Consider the following 14,450-nt stretch of genomic DNA (forward strand, 5'->3'; position numbering starts at 1 on the left):
TTCCAATTTCTCCACATCCTCACCAACGCTTATTTATTTATTTATTTTATCGTGGTCATAATAGTTTATAGCATTGTGAAATTTCAGTTGTACATTATTGTCAGTCACCATATATATGTGCCCCTTTACTCCTTATGCCCACCTCCCAATGCCCTTCTCCTCTGGTAATCACTAATCTGTTTTTTTTGTCCATGTATTTGTTTATCTTCCACATCTGGGTGAAATCATACAGTGTTTGTCTTTCTCTGTCTGGCTTGTTTTGCTTAGCATAATATCCTCAAGGTCCATCATGTTGTTGCAAATGAGACGATTTTTGTCTTTTTTATGGCTGAGTAGTATTCCACTATATATATATATATATGTACCACATCCTTCTTTATCCATTCATCAGTTGATGAGCACTTTGGTTACTTCCATGTCTTGGCTGTTGTGAATAATGCTGCAGTGAACATAGAGGCGCATAAGTCTCTTTGAATTGTTGATTTCAACTTCTTTGGATAAATACCCAGTAGTGGGATAGTGGAATCGGATGGTATTTCTATTTTTAACTTTTTGAGACATCTCCATACTGGTTTCCGTAGTGGCTGTACCAGTTTGCATTCCCACCATCCGTGTATGAGGGTTGCCTTTTCTCCACATCCAGTATTTGTTGTTTTTTATCTTGGTAATTATAGCCATTCTAAAATGTGTAAGGTGATATCTCATTATAGTTTTGATTTGCATTTCCCTGATGATTAGTGATGTTGAATATCTTTTCATGTGCCTGTTGGCCATCTGTATATTTTCTTTGGCAAAATCTCTGTTCATAGCCTCTGCCCGTTTTTTGAATAGGTTGTTTGTTTTTTTTGTTGTTGAGTTGTATGAGTTCTTTATATATTTTTCACCAACACTTATTTATTTTCGACAGCAGTCATCCTAGTGGGTGTGAAGTAGGTATCTCGTGGTTTTGATGTGCATCCCCTAATGACTAATGATGTTGAGCATCTTTTCACATGCTTATTGGCTATTTATATATCTTCTTTGAAGAAATGTCTATTCAAGTCCTTTGCTCATTTTTAAATTGGATGGTTTATTTTTTATTGCTGAGTTGTAGGAGTTCTTTATATATTCTGGATACTTAGACCTTTATCAGCTATATGTATTTGTGAATATTTTCTCCCGTTCTATAGATCGTCTTTTCACTCTCTTGATACTATCTTTTGGTGCACAAAAGTTTTTAATTTTGATTAAGTCCAATTTATTTTTACTTTTATTGCCTGTGTTTTTGGTGAAATATCCAAGAAATCATTGCTGACTTATTTGCAAAGATTTTCTCCTTTTTTCTTCTGAGAGTTTTATAGTTTTGTGTCTTATGTTTAGGTCTTTGATCGATTTTGAGTTTTTTTTATATGGTGTAAGGTAAGGGGCCAACTTCATTCTTTTGCATGTGGGTATCCAGTTTTCCCAATACCATTTGTTGAAAAGACTGTCCTTTTCCCATTGAATGGTCTTGGCACCCTTGTGGAAATCAATCGCATTCTCTTTTAAGTGACAGAGTTGATATAACACTGTGACAGAATGTTGGAAAACAGGACAGTCGTGATTCCCACCCCTTCTGACCATATGACTGCGATTGCATAATCATGGGCTTTATTTTTTATGCATTCACTTCCTGTCTTTGTGTCTATTTTTAAATGGATATACCTGTTTTGTATCTTGCCTTTTTTGCCTTATATGTATTGCTGTGTATGATGATTTTGCAACACCGCGTGAAAGCACTTTTAAGTGGCTCTACTACCACAATCGATTTTGGTGCACCAGTAGTTTTTTTTTTTTTTTTAAAGATTTTATTTTTTCCTTTTTCTCCCCAAAGCCCCCCAGTACATAGTTGTATATTCTTTGTTGTGGGTCCTTCTAGTTGTGGCATGTGGGACGCTGCCTCAGCGTGGTTTGATGAGCAGTGCCGTGTCCGCGCCCAGGATTCGAACCAACGAAACACTGGGTCACCTGCAGCGGAGCGCAGGAACTTAACCACTCGGCCACGGGGCCAGCCCCGGTGCACCAGTAGTTTTTGCCGTTGTGAATACTGTTGTAGAGCACATCTTTGCATATAGATCTTTTCCTCAGGGTGAATACGTACATGTGGAATTGCTGTCTGCAATAGTCTAGACACCTATGTGGTTTGTGATATGTATTTGGCTTCTAAAGCTGTTGTATCCATTTGTAGTTGTTGTTGTTGAGTACATGAACCACACTGGATGTCAGCAAAACAAAAATTGTCCTAGATGAAAATGATTCCTGTCTTCTTGAATTCTCTCCTTCACTCAGCAAATCTTTGAGTTCCTCCTATATGCCAGGCTCTCTTGAGAGGCTAGGGATCCACTAGTGAATAGAACCAGAGTTCCTGACCTTAGAGAGCTTCCATTATTAGTGGGTGAGATGGATAAGAAGCAGATAAACACGTGGACGTGTCAAGTGGTTGAAATGCCATGGAGAAAACTGAAACAGGTGAAGGGCACAGGTGTCTGGGACTGGGTAGAGCTAGGCTGCAACTGAGGCAGTCAGGGAAGGAAGGCCTCACTCAGTGCTGCGTGAGTGGGTGAGTGGAGACTGTAGGAGCAGAGGGCGGGCTGAGGGGCATCTGAGGGGAGAGCAGTTCAGGCTGAGACTTAAGATGGACAGAGTGTGTTTGTCACTGTTGAGGAAGAGCAAAGAACCCATGTGGCTGGAGGCACAGAGGGCAGAGAGGTAGAAGGGCTGGAGGACCCCATCGTGGGCCTGTCCTCTGAGTGAGAGTTGAGTGACCTGGGTTCTGGTGTGGCTGCTGTGGAGACAGACTGTAGGGGATCTGGAGTGGAGTCAGGGGAGCTGTTGGGAGGCTCTGACAATATCCCAGCAAAAGAAGGTGCTGGTGGCCTGGATCAGGGTGGGTGCAGTGGAGGTGAGGGGAAGGGACTCGATTCTGGGTGTGTTTTGAGGGAAGAGTGGACAGGATGCACTCATGGATTGGATGGGGGAAGGAGAGAGAAATGGAAAATGACTTGTGATTTTTGACGTGAGCAGATGGAGGGGTAGAATAGTTCTTTAGTGAGAGCTGTGGAGGAAATAGGGAACATCAAGACTCTGGTACCTTAATATGGTTTGTAATTTGCTTTTCTTTAAATGTGAGTCCACTTCAGCATTTTTCACATGTTTAGACTCTGTTTAAATTGGTTCAGAGTACTTAAATTGAACATTTAGATTGAATGGCATGGAACAAGGAATCCATGGTCCTCCAGAAACAAGGCTCTCAGTCCCGGTCAGACCACAAGGATGCCCGGCCCTTAGAGCAGGAGCTGTAGGCAGTCAGAGCACCGGGAGTAGAGGAGATGCTGCTACAGATTTCTTTTCAGGAACCCATGATGTCCTAGAAGAGCCCTGGGTTTGTGGTCAAAGTGCCCGTTCATTTGGACTGCCCAAGGCCTGGCGTTTGGCCTTAGGGAGGAGGGTGGTTGACATGGGGGCCTCTGTGGAGAGCTGGCTTTGAGTGAACAGCACAGACAGAGGATGGAGGGCAGCGAATGTGCCTGATGTTTCGTGTGTTCTGCGTTCATGTGCCAGTTGTGATTTCAGATGTGCTGTCCTTTTGTCCCCATAAGTCAGAAAGGGGGAACAAAACCTTCAGAAGTACTTAGTGAGAGGCATGGAAAGAGTGTAGTGTCTGTAAAGCTAAAGTTACCAGGTGATGTCAGATGGGCTGGGGGAGTGCACAGGTGTGCATCCTGGTGATTCTGGGGTTTCCTGTGAACTTCTAGGTGATTTGAGTTGCATGCGGGATGACATCTGGTGACAGACTCCCCTTGGTCTCTAGCATTCCCAAGGTGTCCTTTCTTCCTTGGCTGCTGGACTTGGGGACAGAGGCACATGTGGTGGAAAAGCTGGCCAGATGGAAATCATGGGCCCTTTGGAGTAGAAGTGGTCCACGCGGTCTTCCTCTTTCTGCAAGGCTCAGAGGGGACTCTGGAAATGAGAGGGCCTGTGGCTGCAGGGTGAGCTGTGGTTGGCAGCTGGCCTTTCCCGTCAGGCGTGAAGGGCTCTCTCTCAAACACCAGCACCCAGCCCGGAGCCGGGCACTCAGGGTGCTGAATGGACCTGGGCTGAGTGGACAGGAAATAAGTGGTTTGGTCCTGAGTTCCTGTGTTGAAGTAGCAGCAGTGGGTGATGGGGCACCCTGAGAGCGGGCCTGGCTTGTTCCGCCTTACCTCAGAGCAGGAGAAGCTCTGCGTGGGGAATGCGATCTTGGGTTTTTCTCCCCAGAAATAGAATTTAGAGGTTTTTCTGTTCTTCAAAGCAAAGTCTTCCAGTTCTTTTATTGTGAACACTTTTGAACAGAGTAAGAAGTTGAGAGAATAGAGTTACCCACGTGCACACCCCTTGATTGGACAGATCGAGCATAATAACAATGCAGATTTGTTGTTTTGGCCTGGCCATGGGGGCTTGTGGCGAGGTCTGAGGTGTTTGGGGAGCGAGCGTGTAGACAGGCCTCAGTTAGAAGCTGGCTTGCATCTCACTCCCTGTGACAGCACTGTTTCCTTATTTCTAACCTCAGTTGAGAATTTTAAAAAGTGTGTGGTGCACCATTCCGGGTCACGAACAGGAATAAAGAGATCAGCCTGTCCATTCTCCACATTGCCCCGCGTCCGTTCCTGCCCGCCTGCTGGAGCCCCGTGGGCCTGCCCTCAGCGTGCTCTTCTGTGCTCTGCTGTCCATGACCCTGAACAGTATTGAACATGTTCTGCACGTTTGTAAACTTCATGTAGTTACAGCTTTCTTATGCGTGAACAGGCTGCTATTAACTCCCTCCTCAAGTTGTTAAATGAGAGTGATGTGTGTGAATACCTGGTCTCGTGCTGGCAGGGAGTAGAGATTTGGGACGCAGTCTTTTACTTCTTACCTCCTAGGTGTTGAGAAAACAATGGTGGATGTTAAAATGGGCAAATAGGCAAGGTGGCAGGGAGGTGGATCTCCCGCCTGGTCAGGGGCGGTTTCCTTCCAGCCCAGCTCTGTCCTCAGAGAATCTTGGGCTCTTTGTAGGGCTCAGGGCTCCTCCTTCCCAGTGCCCTTAAGGAACTCTGGCAGCCTCTCCCTCAGGAAGCTCAGGCTGTGCTTGTCCCCTGCCTCCCCCAGCCCAGGGCCAGCTCTGTGCCTGTGCCACTCGGCACTGCCTCCCGTGACTTGGAGCAGCCAGCATGTGGAAGAGCAGAGGGCTCTGCCTGAAGATGGGAACAAGGAAGGCTGAGCTGTGGGGCTGGAAGGGGTCCAGGGTGGCCGACTCAGGCCTACAGGGCCCTGTGGGAAGCTTTCTGCTGGGCTTGCTGCACCTCAGAGCACTTTGTTTCCTTTATCAGGCTGCGGGCCAGCCCTCCTTGGTGCCTGGGCAGGGCCCTCAAAGAGCTGCTGGAGGACTCTGCATGGGCCAGGGGGCATCAGAGAAGTTGTGCGGGCTAGTGGGACTGAAAAACATTTGCAAATGCAAGAGGAGAATTTAATTTAGCAGGGCTGGGACAAGCTTGTGGATGAGGAATGGCCTGAGGGCACTTCATGCCTGTCTGGGCTCCCTGGCAGGCCTCTGTGAGGCTCCTAACCTGTCCGTGGGACACCAGCCATCACCGGTCTTCCTCAAGGGACCTCTACCAGCCCCCAGGGAATGAGAATTAGCAGAGAGCACCTGCCACCCCTGTCCTGCCACTACCCTCCGTCCCCTGGCACAGGAGTGCATCAGGTTACTCAGGAGGGAGCTACAGTGGGTTGACTGAGCGGGGAGGCCTGTCCGCAGGTGCTGTGGCCAAGTGGCCTAGAGCCTGCAGAGCCTCCAAGTGGCACTAGGTGGCACTCCCACCCAGGGGAGTCCAAACAAGGTCCAAATTGGACTGGAAGTTAAGGACCCAGAGTGGCCGGAAGGGATTTCATTCCGTGTGGGAAAGTAAACTTACCAAAGGGTTTTTTGTTTTTCCCAGAAGTCATTTCTTAACTATTGTCTGGAATCAGAAGGCATTTCCCTACTGAAACATACATGGCTGAGGTCAGGTTAGAAGGCAGGGAGGGCTAATTTCAGGGCAGACCCATGGTCGGGTTTATGCGTTTTCTAAATGCCAATCTGCCTGAGAGGCTTAGAATAGTTGTAAAGGAACCCTGGTAGACGCGGAGCAGCCCTGTTGCTCATTTTACAGGGAGAGTGTTGATGCTCCAGAGGCTGCTCAGCAAATGAGAACCTGGGCTTTTGATCCACACCCTCACCCCCAACCCCGGTCTACCTTGGGATAGGTTTATTCTATACTCAGGGGACCCTTGGGGCCTCATCTGGAAGTACTGGAGGCTTTGGGGAAGTCAGGATGGTCTTCTGGGATTTAGTGTTGCTAGGATTCTCTGTCAGCATCTTTAACTCCTTTTTATCCCATCTCACTTGGCGATTGCTTGGAGGTTAGAAGAGGACTGCTGTCCCACGGGGGCTGAGAATGCTGTGGGCCCAGGCTAGGCGACAGACAGTGAGGCGCAGGCTGCATGTCAGGGCTTCACCAGCCCCGTGGAAGAACCTGAGCCCCTTAGGGCTGGAACTCTGCTAGCTCACCCCTGCCTCCCTGTTCCTACTGGTGCATTGTAGGTGTCGAATATCATGGAAGTTCAAGAGGTAGGACCCCACCCATCTTCTCCCTGCTGTGGCATCCTAGGGCTGTATCTTGTCACGGAACACTTACTTGGGCTGGATCCAGATGAGGACGACAGGTGCTTTGGGCTGTGTCTGCACGCCACTGTGTCCTGTTTCAGGCTTCCTTGGCCCAGCGCCTGTCTCTTCACAAGGCCCACAGGCTCTCTTCCTGTTCTGAACACTGCTTTAGAAACTAAGTTCTCAGTGGGCAGAAGTAGCTGGGGTTGTATCCTTGTTCAGTAGCCCAGAGTGAGGTGACTGAGCCTACTGAGGCAAACTCACCATTGGGTGTGTGCTGCGTTGGGGCGTGACCTACGCAGATGCTGGTCAGGTTCCTGAATTCCACATCCTTTCTTTGGTTGAATAGTGTTCCCCATCAGACCATTCCCATGGTCTAAAAAATGTTAAGCTGGTTCCTTGCATCCCATGTTGACCGAGTGCTTGGTGGGGCATGGGGGTAGGGTGCTGACCCCACAGGCTGGGCTCTGCTGTCTAGTGGGGTAGAAAGATATGCCACAAGTCACCCCACAGGCTCTTCATCCCAGCTGAGGAAGCCTGCTTGCTCCTCCCGGGGTGGCCCTTGCCCACTGGGTCCTGTTTGCTAGTCTCCATCAGGGGATTTTGTATGTCAGGGTGTGTCTGCCTGGAGGAGACAAGGTAGGTGGGAATGGGGGCAGCCTGTGTCTTCAGGATGGGGTGTGAGAAGGAGCAAGGACTTAGATGCCTTCTGTCATTTCGAGGGCTAGAAAAGGTGGCTGGAGGTGGCTTTCTGCTGGGTCCACAGAAGCTGGCCCTCCGTGAGGTCAGCAGCACCTGGAGGCCCCGGGCCTGCCCAGAGGCCCGGATGGGATGGGAACAAGGGCATGTTTGTCAGGGGGAGTGGTGAGGGAGGCAACAGCCCAGGGAGCCCGGCCATCACTGCGGACTGAGGTCCCCAGCCCCAGGAGGCGTCACCGGGAAGTCCCGTGACCAGAGGGCTGGTACCCTCTTCCCGCAGCTCTCCCCCGGCTTCTCTGAGCCTGGCCCCTCCTCTTAAAGGGGCCCTGTGTACGGCGGCTGGGCCTGGCTGCCGCCCTGGGAGGGCAGAGTGCGGCTTCCAGCGGCTGGTGTCTCCTCCTGCCCCCGCCCCTGGGCGGTCTGAGTGGCTGGAGCCCGAGCCCCGCCCTCCTGCCCGCCCACCCGGAGGCTTCCGCCGAACGAGAGAGCAAGCGAGCGGGGGCCTCCCCAGGAGTCGAGTCGGCTACCCGGCTGCCGGCCGGGCGGAAGCAGAGCGGACCTGACCACCTGCTAGTGGGTGAGCCTCCCCGGGCCGAGGTGCGGCTTCTTGGAGCTGCCCTGCCCTGCCCCGCCAGCCAGAAGGCCTGTTTTCAGACGTGGGAGGGCCGTCCAGTCCCTGGGGTGTGGGTCACTGCCTTCCAGCGTGGGCCCCATGCTGTGAGGCCTGAGGAGCCCACCCCACAGTCTTGATGGAGTTGTGGGCTTCTCCTGGTCCCACATGGTCATGAGGTGGCTGGATGAGCTCACTTCCTTCACATCCTGTAGCATCTCCTGGCCTGTAAGGCCGGCCGCGGGGGAAAAGGGAAATGCTGGGCGTGCCGGGGGCTCTGTTCCCTCCTGCCCTGAGAGCTCTGGGCTCATTTCCTGAGCGCTGCCCAGAGAGCCTGGGGCAGCACCAGAGGGGGAGGGAAGTGGCACTGTTCTTCAGTGGGACCTGGAGGTGTTAGGACTTGTCAGCATGTCCCTACCTGAGGGGCGGGGAGGAGGTGGCACACTGCCCTTCGCAGAGCTCCAGTTGCCACTGGCACTGAGGATTGCCCGAAAGAAGATTCCTTTTCTTAGGGAGATTTAAGGAAGACCCATGCGAGTCCTGTCCCCACTTCCACTCACCCTGCCCTGGGCCCATACGCATCCCCGCCACTGACTTGAAAGAGGCACCTGTGGGCCCTTCTCTTTGCTTCCTCCTCTCTTGCCCAAGCCTTCCCCAAGATGGCTCACCTGTTTCACATGGGGAGAAGCCATTTCCCCATTCCCTACTTCTGAAGTTTTGTCTGCTTCTAGCTCTGGAACACGGGGGAGGAAGGGTTGGTGTCCCTTCCACAGGCTGGGACACGGCTGCCTGGCTTCAGGTGAGCTGGGGGAGAAAACGGCCCTGCCCTCCAGGTGGGAGTGTGTGAGAAAGTCAGGCCAGTAGACACCGGATTTGGGGGCCCTCGGGGTTTCTGCTGAAGCTTCAGGAGGGCACCGTGGCACCCAGTGAGATTTCCACTCTGGGAGCAAGAATAAATTCTCTGGTTGTCTCCGGCTCGACACATGCAGGCTGCAAGGCACAGTGTGCTGAGGGAGAGCTTGTTGAGGGGCGGACAGTCCTGACTCCCTCACTGGCTTCCCGGCCTTGCTGAGACTCGAACCTGAATCTACCAGGGTCCAAGGGAACCAGGAGGAGCACCGCCCTGCCCCCCCAAAACCTGTAGTAACTGGTAACTGGCCTGGGTCTGTCCACTGGACTTCAGTTGGAACATTCCATTCCACTGAGAGGGTATTGTTGCCCTTGTCCTGGGCAGTGAGGGGATGTTGCAGCACTGCTGGGGTGTGAACCCCTAGAACAGCACATCCTGACAAAGGTGACCCCCTCCCCACTCCTGGTCCTGCTTGGCCATTGTTTCCTACTCAGAAGAGCAGCCACTGCCCCACCATTTGGGCTCCTCTTCACAACTGGTGTCTCTGCCCTGTTCCTTGCGTCTTGCCAGTGGTAGCAAACCTCTGTCCTCCCAGGGTGTGGGCGGAGAGGGAGGTGAGGTCTCCTCCAGGTCTGGGGGGTGAAGCTGCACCAAACTCTTGGGTAGAAGTGAGGCGCGAGGTTTCTGAGCAGAGTTGTTCTGGGCCATGGTCACAGCTATGACCTGAGCCTCACGGGGCTGAGCAGGAGGAATGACTTCCCATTTTCCAGATGAGGAGACAGACCCAGAGGGCGCCTGTGACTTGCAAGGCCTTTCCCAGCTCCCTGGGGCGGGGGTGGGGGGGGGGTGGGGGGTGGGGGGGGTGGGGGAGGGCAGCCCGGATTGCAGTAACCAGATTGTCCCTGTCCTCCACCAAAGCCACTCTGCGTTCTCATATTCCAAGTGGGTGGCCATTAGGCCATGTAATGACTTTAAAGTCCTACTGGTCATAGCCCCAAACCCAACTCTACCGAGTGTCCTTGAGAGAGGGAAGCGTCTGCACTTCCCCGCTTCAGGATGCCCTCCTTGCAGGTTCCTTGTCTGGGCCTGAGCCCCCAGTGGCCCTCAGGGATCCCGAGAAGGGAGAAGGCTCTGGCTTGGGGTCCAAGGGCTGTCACAGGTGGCGAGGGCAGGTAGGGCTCCGAGATGGGGAGGCCAGAAGCACTCCTGGCCGAGGAAGTGGCTCTGTCTTTGGGAAGCGACAAAGAGGGACCTCTAGGGACCCTCTTCCCTCCATCCTGCAGCTCTGAGCTAGACAGAGGTTGCCTGTTTCCTGGGGGACAGGTGAATTCATGTCTGCTCCCTGGGGACCTTTTGGACCCACAGATGGTGATTTGGGAGAAGCCTGACACCTTGGTCTCTGTGCCCCGCTTTAAAAGAAGAGGTAGGGGAGTGACGGAGACAGGACTGTGGGGGTGAGGATCCCCTGCCTGGCCCCTCAGGGCAGTTCCTAGAGTCCTTCCAGGACAGCCACTCCTTGGGCTGGTCCCCCTTGAGCTCCCGCCACTGCAGGGGGAGGGGCGAGGGCCCTCCCTGCTCTGTTGGGCTACCTGGCCTGGCCAAGCCCCTGGATTGGAGGCCCTGGGGGAGAATGAAGTGCAGAGGTACATGCGGGAATCTGCTTTGAGGACCTGAGGGTTTGGGCCAAGCTGGGTTTGTCTGTGGGCTCCTGAATGTGCTTTTCTGACCCTGATGCGGTGGCCACCACCCCACATGGTAGGACAGTGAGGAAAACTGGCAGGAGGAGACTGGGGCTCCTGTCCCCTCCCACAAGGTCTCACTGGCCCCCACAGTGACTCCTGGGCATGCGCTCAGTCTGTGCTTTCTAGAGTTTCTGGAGTCGGGGAAAGAGCCTCATCCTGGCAGCCAAGCACCAGGCTCAACCCCAACTACCTGTCACCCCTCTGGGCCTGTCTCCCTGGGGAACTGACAGGAAGCCAGTGCCAGGCCTCAGGGCCTGGTGGGCTGGGGTGCGGTGAGATGTGTGCTCAGTAGGTGGGCAGTATGATCCAGGAGACCTGACTGTCGTGGATGGGAAAGTCAGTGGCAGGCTCAGCGTGGGCCTGGGGCAGGAGCAGGGTGTCTGTGGGCCCTGGGCCTGTCCTCGGGGCGGGAGGAGGCTTACACTACAAGTCTGCTTCTGGGTGAAGCCTGGGCAGTGGGCGCCCTCCTGCCTGGCACCCCGCAGTGAGCTGTTCTGCCACTCGGTGAGGCGAGTGGCCTGGGGAGAGCTCGGCTGGAGGGTCTGGAGTGGGCCAGGCCTTACCACCTCCTCAGCCAGGACTGGAAATCCGCACTTTGTCCAGATCTTAGTCAGCCTTGCCCCGGGGCTCCCGGCAGCCACGGCAGCCGCAGGGACTCACGGACTCTGCAGGCAGGTGCCAGGCCGGCATTCTCAGTGCCGTGGCTGAGGTGGGTGTGCCGGTGCGTCAGCCGTCCACCCTTGTCTGGGTAGAGTCATGTCTGAGCTGGGGCCTCTTGCTCTGTTGCAGTGCCTAGGCTCTGGGGGTGTCGGAGTTGCCCTGGGATAGGGTCCTTGGCTGGTCAGTTCCCTACCTTAGGAGCAGCAGTGGGCCCACATTTCTTTATCTAAAGGTGGTGGCAGGTGCCTGCCCCTTCCAGCCTGCGTTTGGGATTGGAGGCCAGGGGGTGGGCGACATCTCCGGGGCCTTGACTACTCTGGGCTGAGACAGCAACAACTGTGCAATGTTTGCTGTCCTCCTTCACTGTTATCTGTGAGGGCAGACTGTAGGGGCTTTGTGGAGGCTGGGCGTGTCCTCGCAGATGGCCAGGCAGGGCCCACCGGCCAAGTGCTGGCCACAGTGCTGTTTCGAAGCAGAGATGATTAGGGCAGGTGGAGCTGTTTGGGCTTCAGTCCGGCCTCAGCTCCACGCTGTTTTCCCTGAGGTCAGCCAGGTGCTCATCTTCTGAGGAGGCCTTGGGGGGTCGGTGCCAGGTATGGGGGCCCCCAAGGCTGGGGGTGGGGTGCAGTGAGGAGAGAGCCAGAGCAAGTCAGACGCCCAGGGTCTTGCTCAGTGTGCTCTCCTTCCCGCTCCCTCGTTCCTCAGATGCTACTTTGTCACCTGAATGGAAAATGGGTCAGGTCCTGGGGAGGGAGGGGCCACCCAAGCCGCAGACTGGCTGACGCTGGGTGCCCTCCTGGAGCGCAAGGCTCAGATTCCCACTGGTGCTCCTTGGGCTGAGAGGTTCCTGGTCCCCTCCCTGCCTTCGGCTCACTGAGCAGGTGTGTGACCAGTGCCTGTCTTTGCAATAGCCCTGGCCTGTAACCTACGCCCTGTGAGCCGCCGGACCGAACCAAGCCGGGGAAGCGGCCCGCCAGCCACCAGGCGGCCTGGCGGAGGCAGAGCCCGTGGAGCAGTGACAGCGCAGGAGCGCCTCTGGCTGGGGGGAAGGGAGGAAGGAGGAGGAACAAAGGCGAGTGTGCCTGGCGCCGCCCTCCCTGCGCCGCCTACCATGTGTCAGTCAGAGGCGCGGCGAGGACCTGAGCTCCGCGCAGCGAAATGGTGAGAAGCTGCCCATCGCGTCGTAACCCCACTGTGCCCCGCCACGACCTCCGGAAGGTTAGAGTTCATGTCCAGCGGCCCCGCGGTGGAGGTGGTGGCAGGGGGCTGGGGGATCAGCCCCCGCAGCTGGAGGGGCCCGCCCCGGGGGGCCTGAGTCGGAGAGCCCGCTTCAGGTATCTGGGGAGGCAGAGCAGGCTGGTGGCCCTGTGTCTGTGCTCACCTTAACTGCTGCTCCAGGCCCCCTCCCCTAGGTGCCCCCACCCCGCTCAGGAGGGTGGCAGCTCCTCAGGATTGGTTGCTGTGCTTCTGCAGAGAGCAGGGCTGGTGAGGGAAACCCTGCGGGAGAGCAGTGATTTCTCTGGCTTTGCTTGGTCCCTACTGCCTTCTGGACCTTTCTAAAACATGATGGGGGCGGGGGGGTGGGGGTGGGGGGAAGAGAATGAACCAGGGAATCTGGGCAGCTGTGGAGATGCAGCGCCTTCCATTGCCATCGTGGAACTGCGGGGCCGGCCGTCAGCTCAGCTCCGTGTTTTCTGCTTTAGTATCAGCTGGGGTGCCTCTTTGTTCCTTGGTTTGTTCAGCAACTGGGGCAGAGGACACGGCTTATGTGAGAGTGCCCAGGCACAGACGGGGCCTTAGATGGTCCAGTTGAATGCAGTCTTTTTGCAGATGAGGAAACTGAGGCCTGGGGACATTCTCAGAGTAGGTGGCAGTGTGCTCTCCTGATGGCTACACTGGGGCTCAAGAGCATTTTCTAGGGCCTAGGCATGTGACAGGGGGACTCGGGCCTCATAGTTGTACCTCTGCAGGCCAGGGTTCTTGTGGAAAGGCCCATCCCAGCCTCTGCAACTCCTGTGAGGCTGAGCCTGTGCTGAATGCAATGAATTTGGGCTGGTGGGGTCTGGGGAAAGGCCCACCCATCTTTGCTGAAAGGAGGGGCCTGGGTCAGATGTGCAGCCCCAGCAGACCTGGGAGGTGGCCTGCGGGTTGGGGAGGTTCCCCCTACCAACCTCTGGATCGGTTTTGGAGAACCTGGCCTGATGTAGAAAGTCCATACAGATGGACGAAGCAGTAGCCGTTGCTGGGGGGAGGGCGGTGGGGGGAGGCGTGCGTGTCCGTGTGCATGTGCCTGTTTGTCTGTTTTCCTTTGTGGTCTTATCAGGGCCAGTCCCTTAATTTATCAGGTGAGGAAAGGAGGCTTGGAGCCATGGAGGGGTTTTCCCAGATCCTGCAGTGGGTGGTAGCAGTGGCACCCGCTCTGCCGTGTGCTGTGCTGTGCTGTGCTGCGCTGCTGAGGGCTCAGGGTCATGACACTAGATCTCCCAGCGCCTCTGCGGGTGGAGCTGGCCAGGGAGCGGGGGCGCTGAGAGGCCGGCTCTGCACCCGGTCTTCCCCGTGCTGGGCCCAGGTGGTACTTAGCCCTGAAGGCCCTTGCTGGGGCCCCTCCCATGTTCAGAGGCTGCTCTGGCTGCAAGGTCCTGGGCCTGACCTGGTCTCGGCTGCCTCTGATTCCCGTTCTCCTCAGCTGGCAGGCAGATGGGAGAGACCGGGAAGTGAGTCTGCCGACCAGAGGCAGCCAAGCCTCCAACTCAGAATGGGATTGGGTTGAAGGGGCGCAGCCAGTGCTGCCAGACTCCATTGAGGGGCGAGCTTGCTGAGGGTGGGGCAGACAGGAATGGCACGGCCTGGGGTGGGGCGGGGCCTCCTAGTCACTCCCATACCCCGGCCACTGACCCCGGCCATGCGTGGACATATGCCCTGCAGGTTGCACTTCCCCCAGCTGGCACTGAGGCGGAGGCTGGGACAGTTGAGCTGCATGTCCAGACCCACACTGAAACTGCGCTCCTGGCCCCTGACGGTCCTCTACTACCTCCTGCCCTTTGGTGCCCTCAGACCGCTCAGCCGGGTGGGATGGAGGCCCGTGAGCAGGGTAAGTGTGTGCGCACTGCTGGCTTGGCCCTCCCCCCGGGCAGGCCTGAGCTTGGGGCCCAGGAGCTCGAGGAGACAGTTGTCAGATTGAAAGGCAAGTCAGTTGAGAAGGCTGGG

The 14,450-nt window shown here is 55.3% G+C and overlaps 1 protein-coding gene across 9 annotated transcripts in view; it reads left to right on the top strand.

Annotated features, from left to right (window-relative positions):
• PISD (phosphatidylserine decarboxylase) overlaps positions 1-14,450 on the top strand; it is a 38,513-nt gene that overhangs the window by 19,456 nt on the left and 4,607 nt on the right. For 3 of the 9 annotated variants that reach the window (XM_070276192.1, XM_070276193.1, XM_023646833.2), the window contains 2 exons: positions 12,155-12,404; positions 14,169-14,334. The exons of 1 other annotated variant lie outside the window; for it this stretch is intronic. In XM_070276192.1, the coding sequence (XP_070132293.1) occupies positions 12,155-12,404; positions 14,169-14,334 (416 nt within the window). Of the gene's footprint in view, positions 1-7,643; positions 7,979-8,666; positions 8,791-11,704; positions 11,837-12,154; positions 12,405-14,168; positions 14,335-14,450 lie in introns of those variants that run through there. 5 more of the 9 variants (XM_005612418.4, XM_070276194.1, XM_014742031.3 and 2 more) reach the window with 5 other exon arrangements.

Source organism: Equus caballus, chromosome 8, assembly GCF_041296265.1.
Source record: "Equus caballus isolate H_3958 breed thoroughbred chromosome 8, TB-T2T, whole genome shotgun sequence".
Classification (NCBI taxonomy): domain Eukaryota; kingdom Metazoa; phylum Chordata; class Mammalia; order Perissodactyla; family Equidae; genus Equus; species Equus caballus.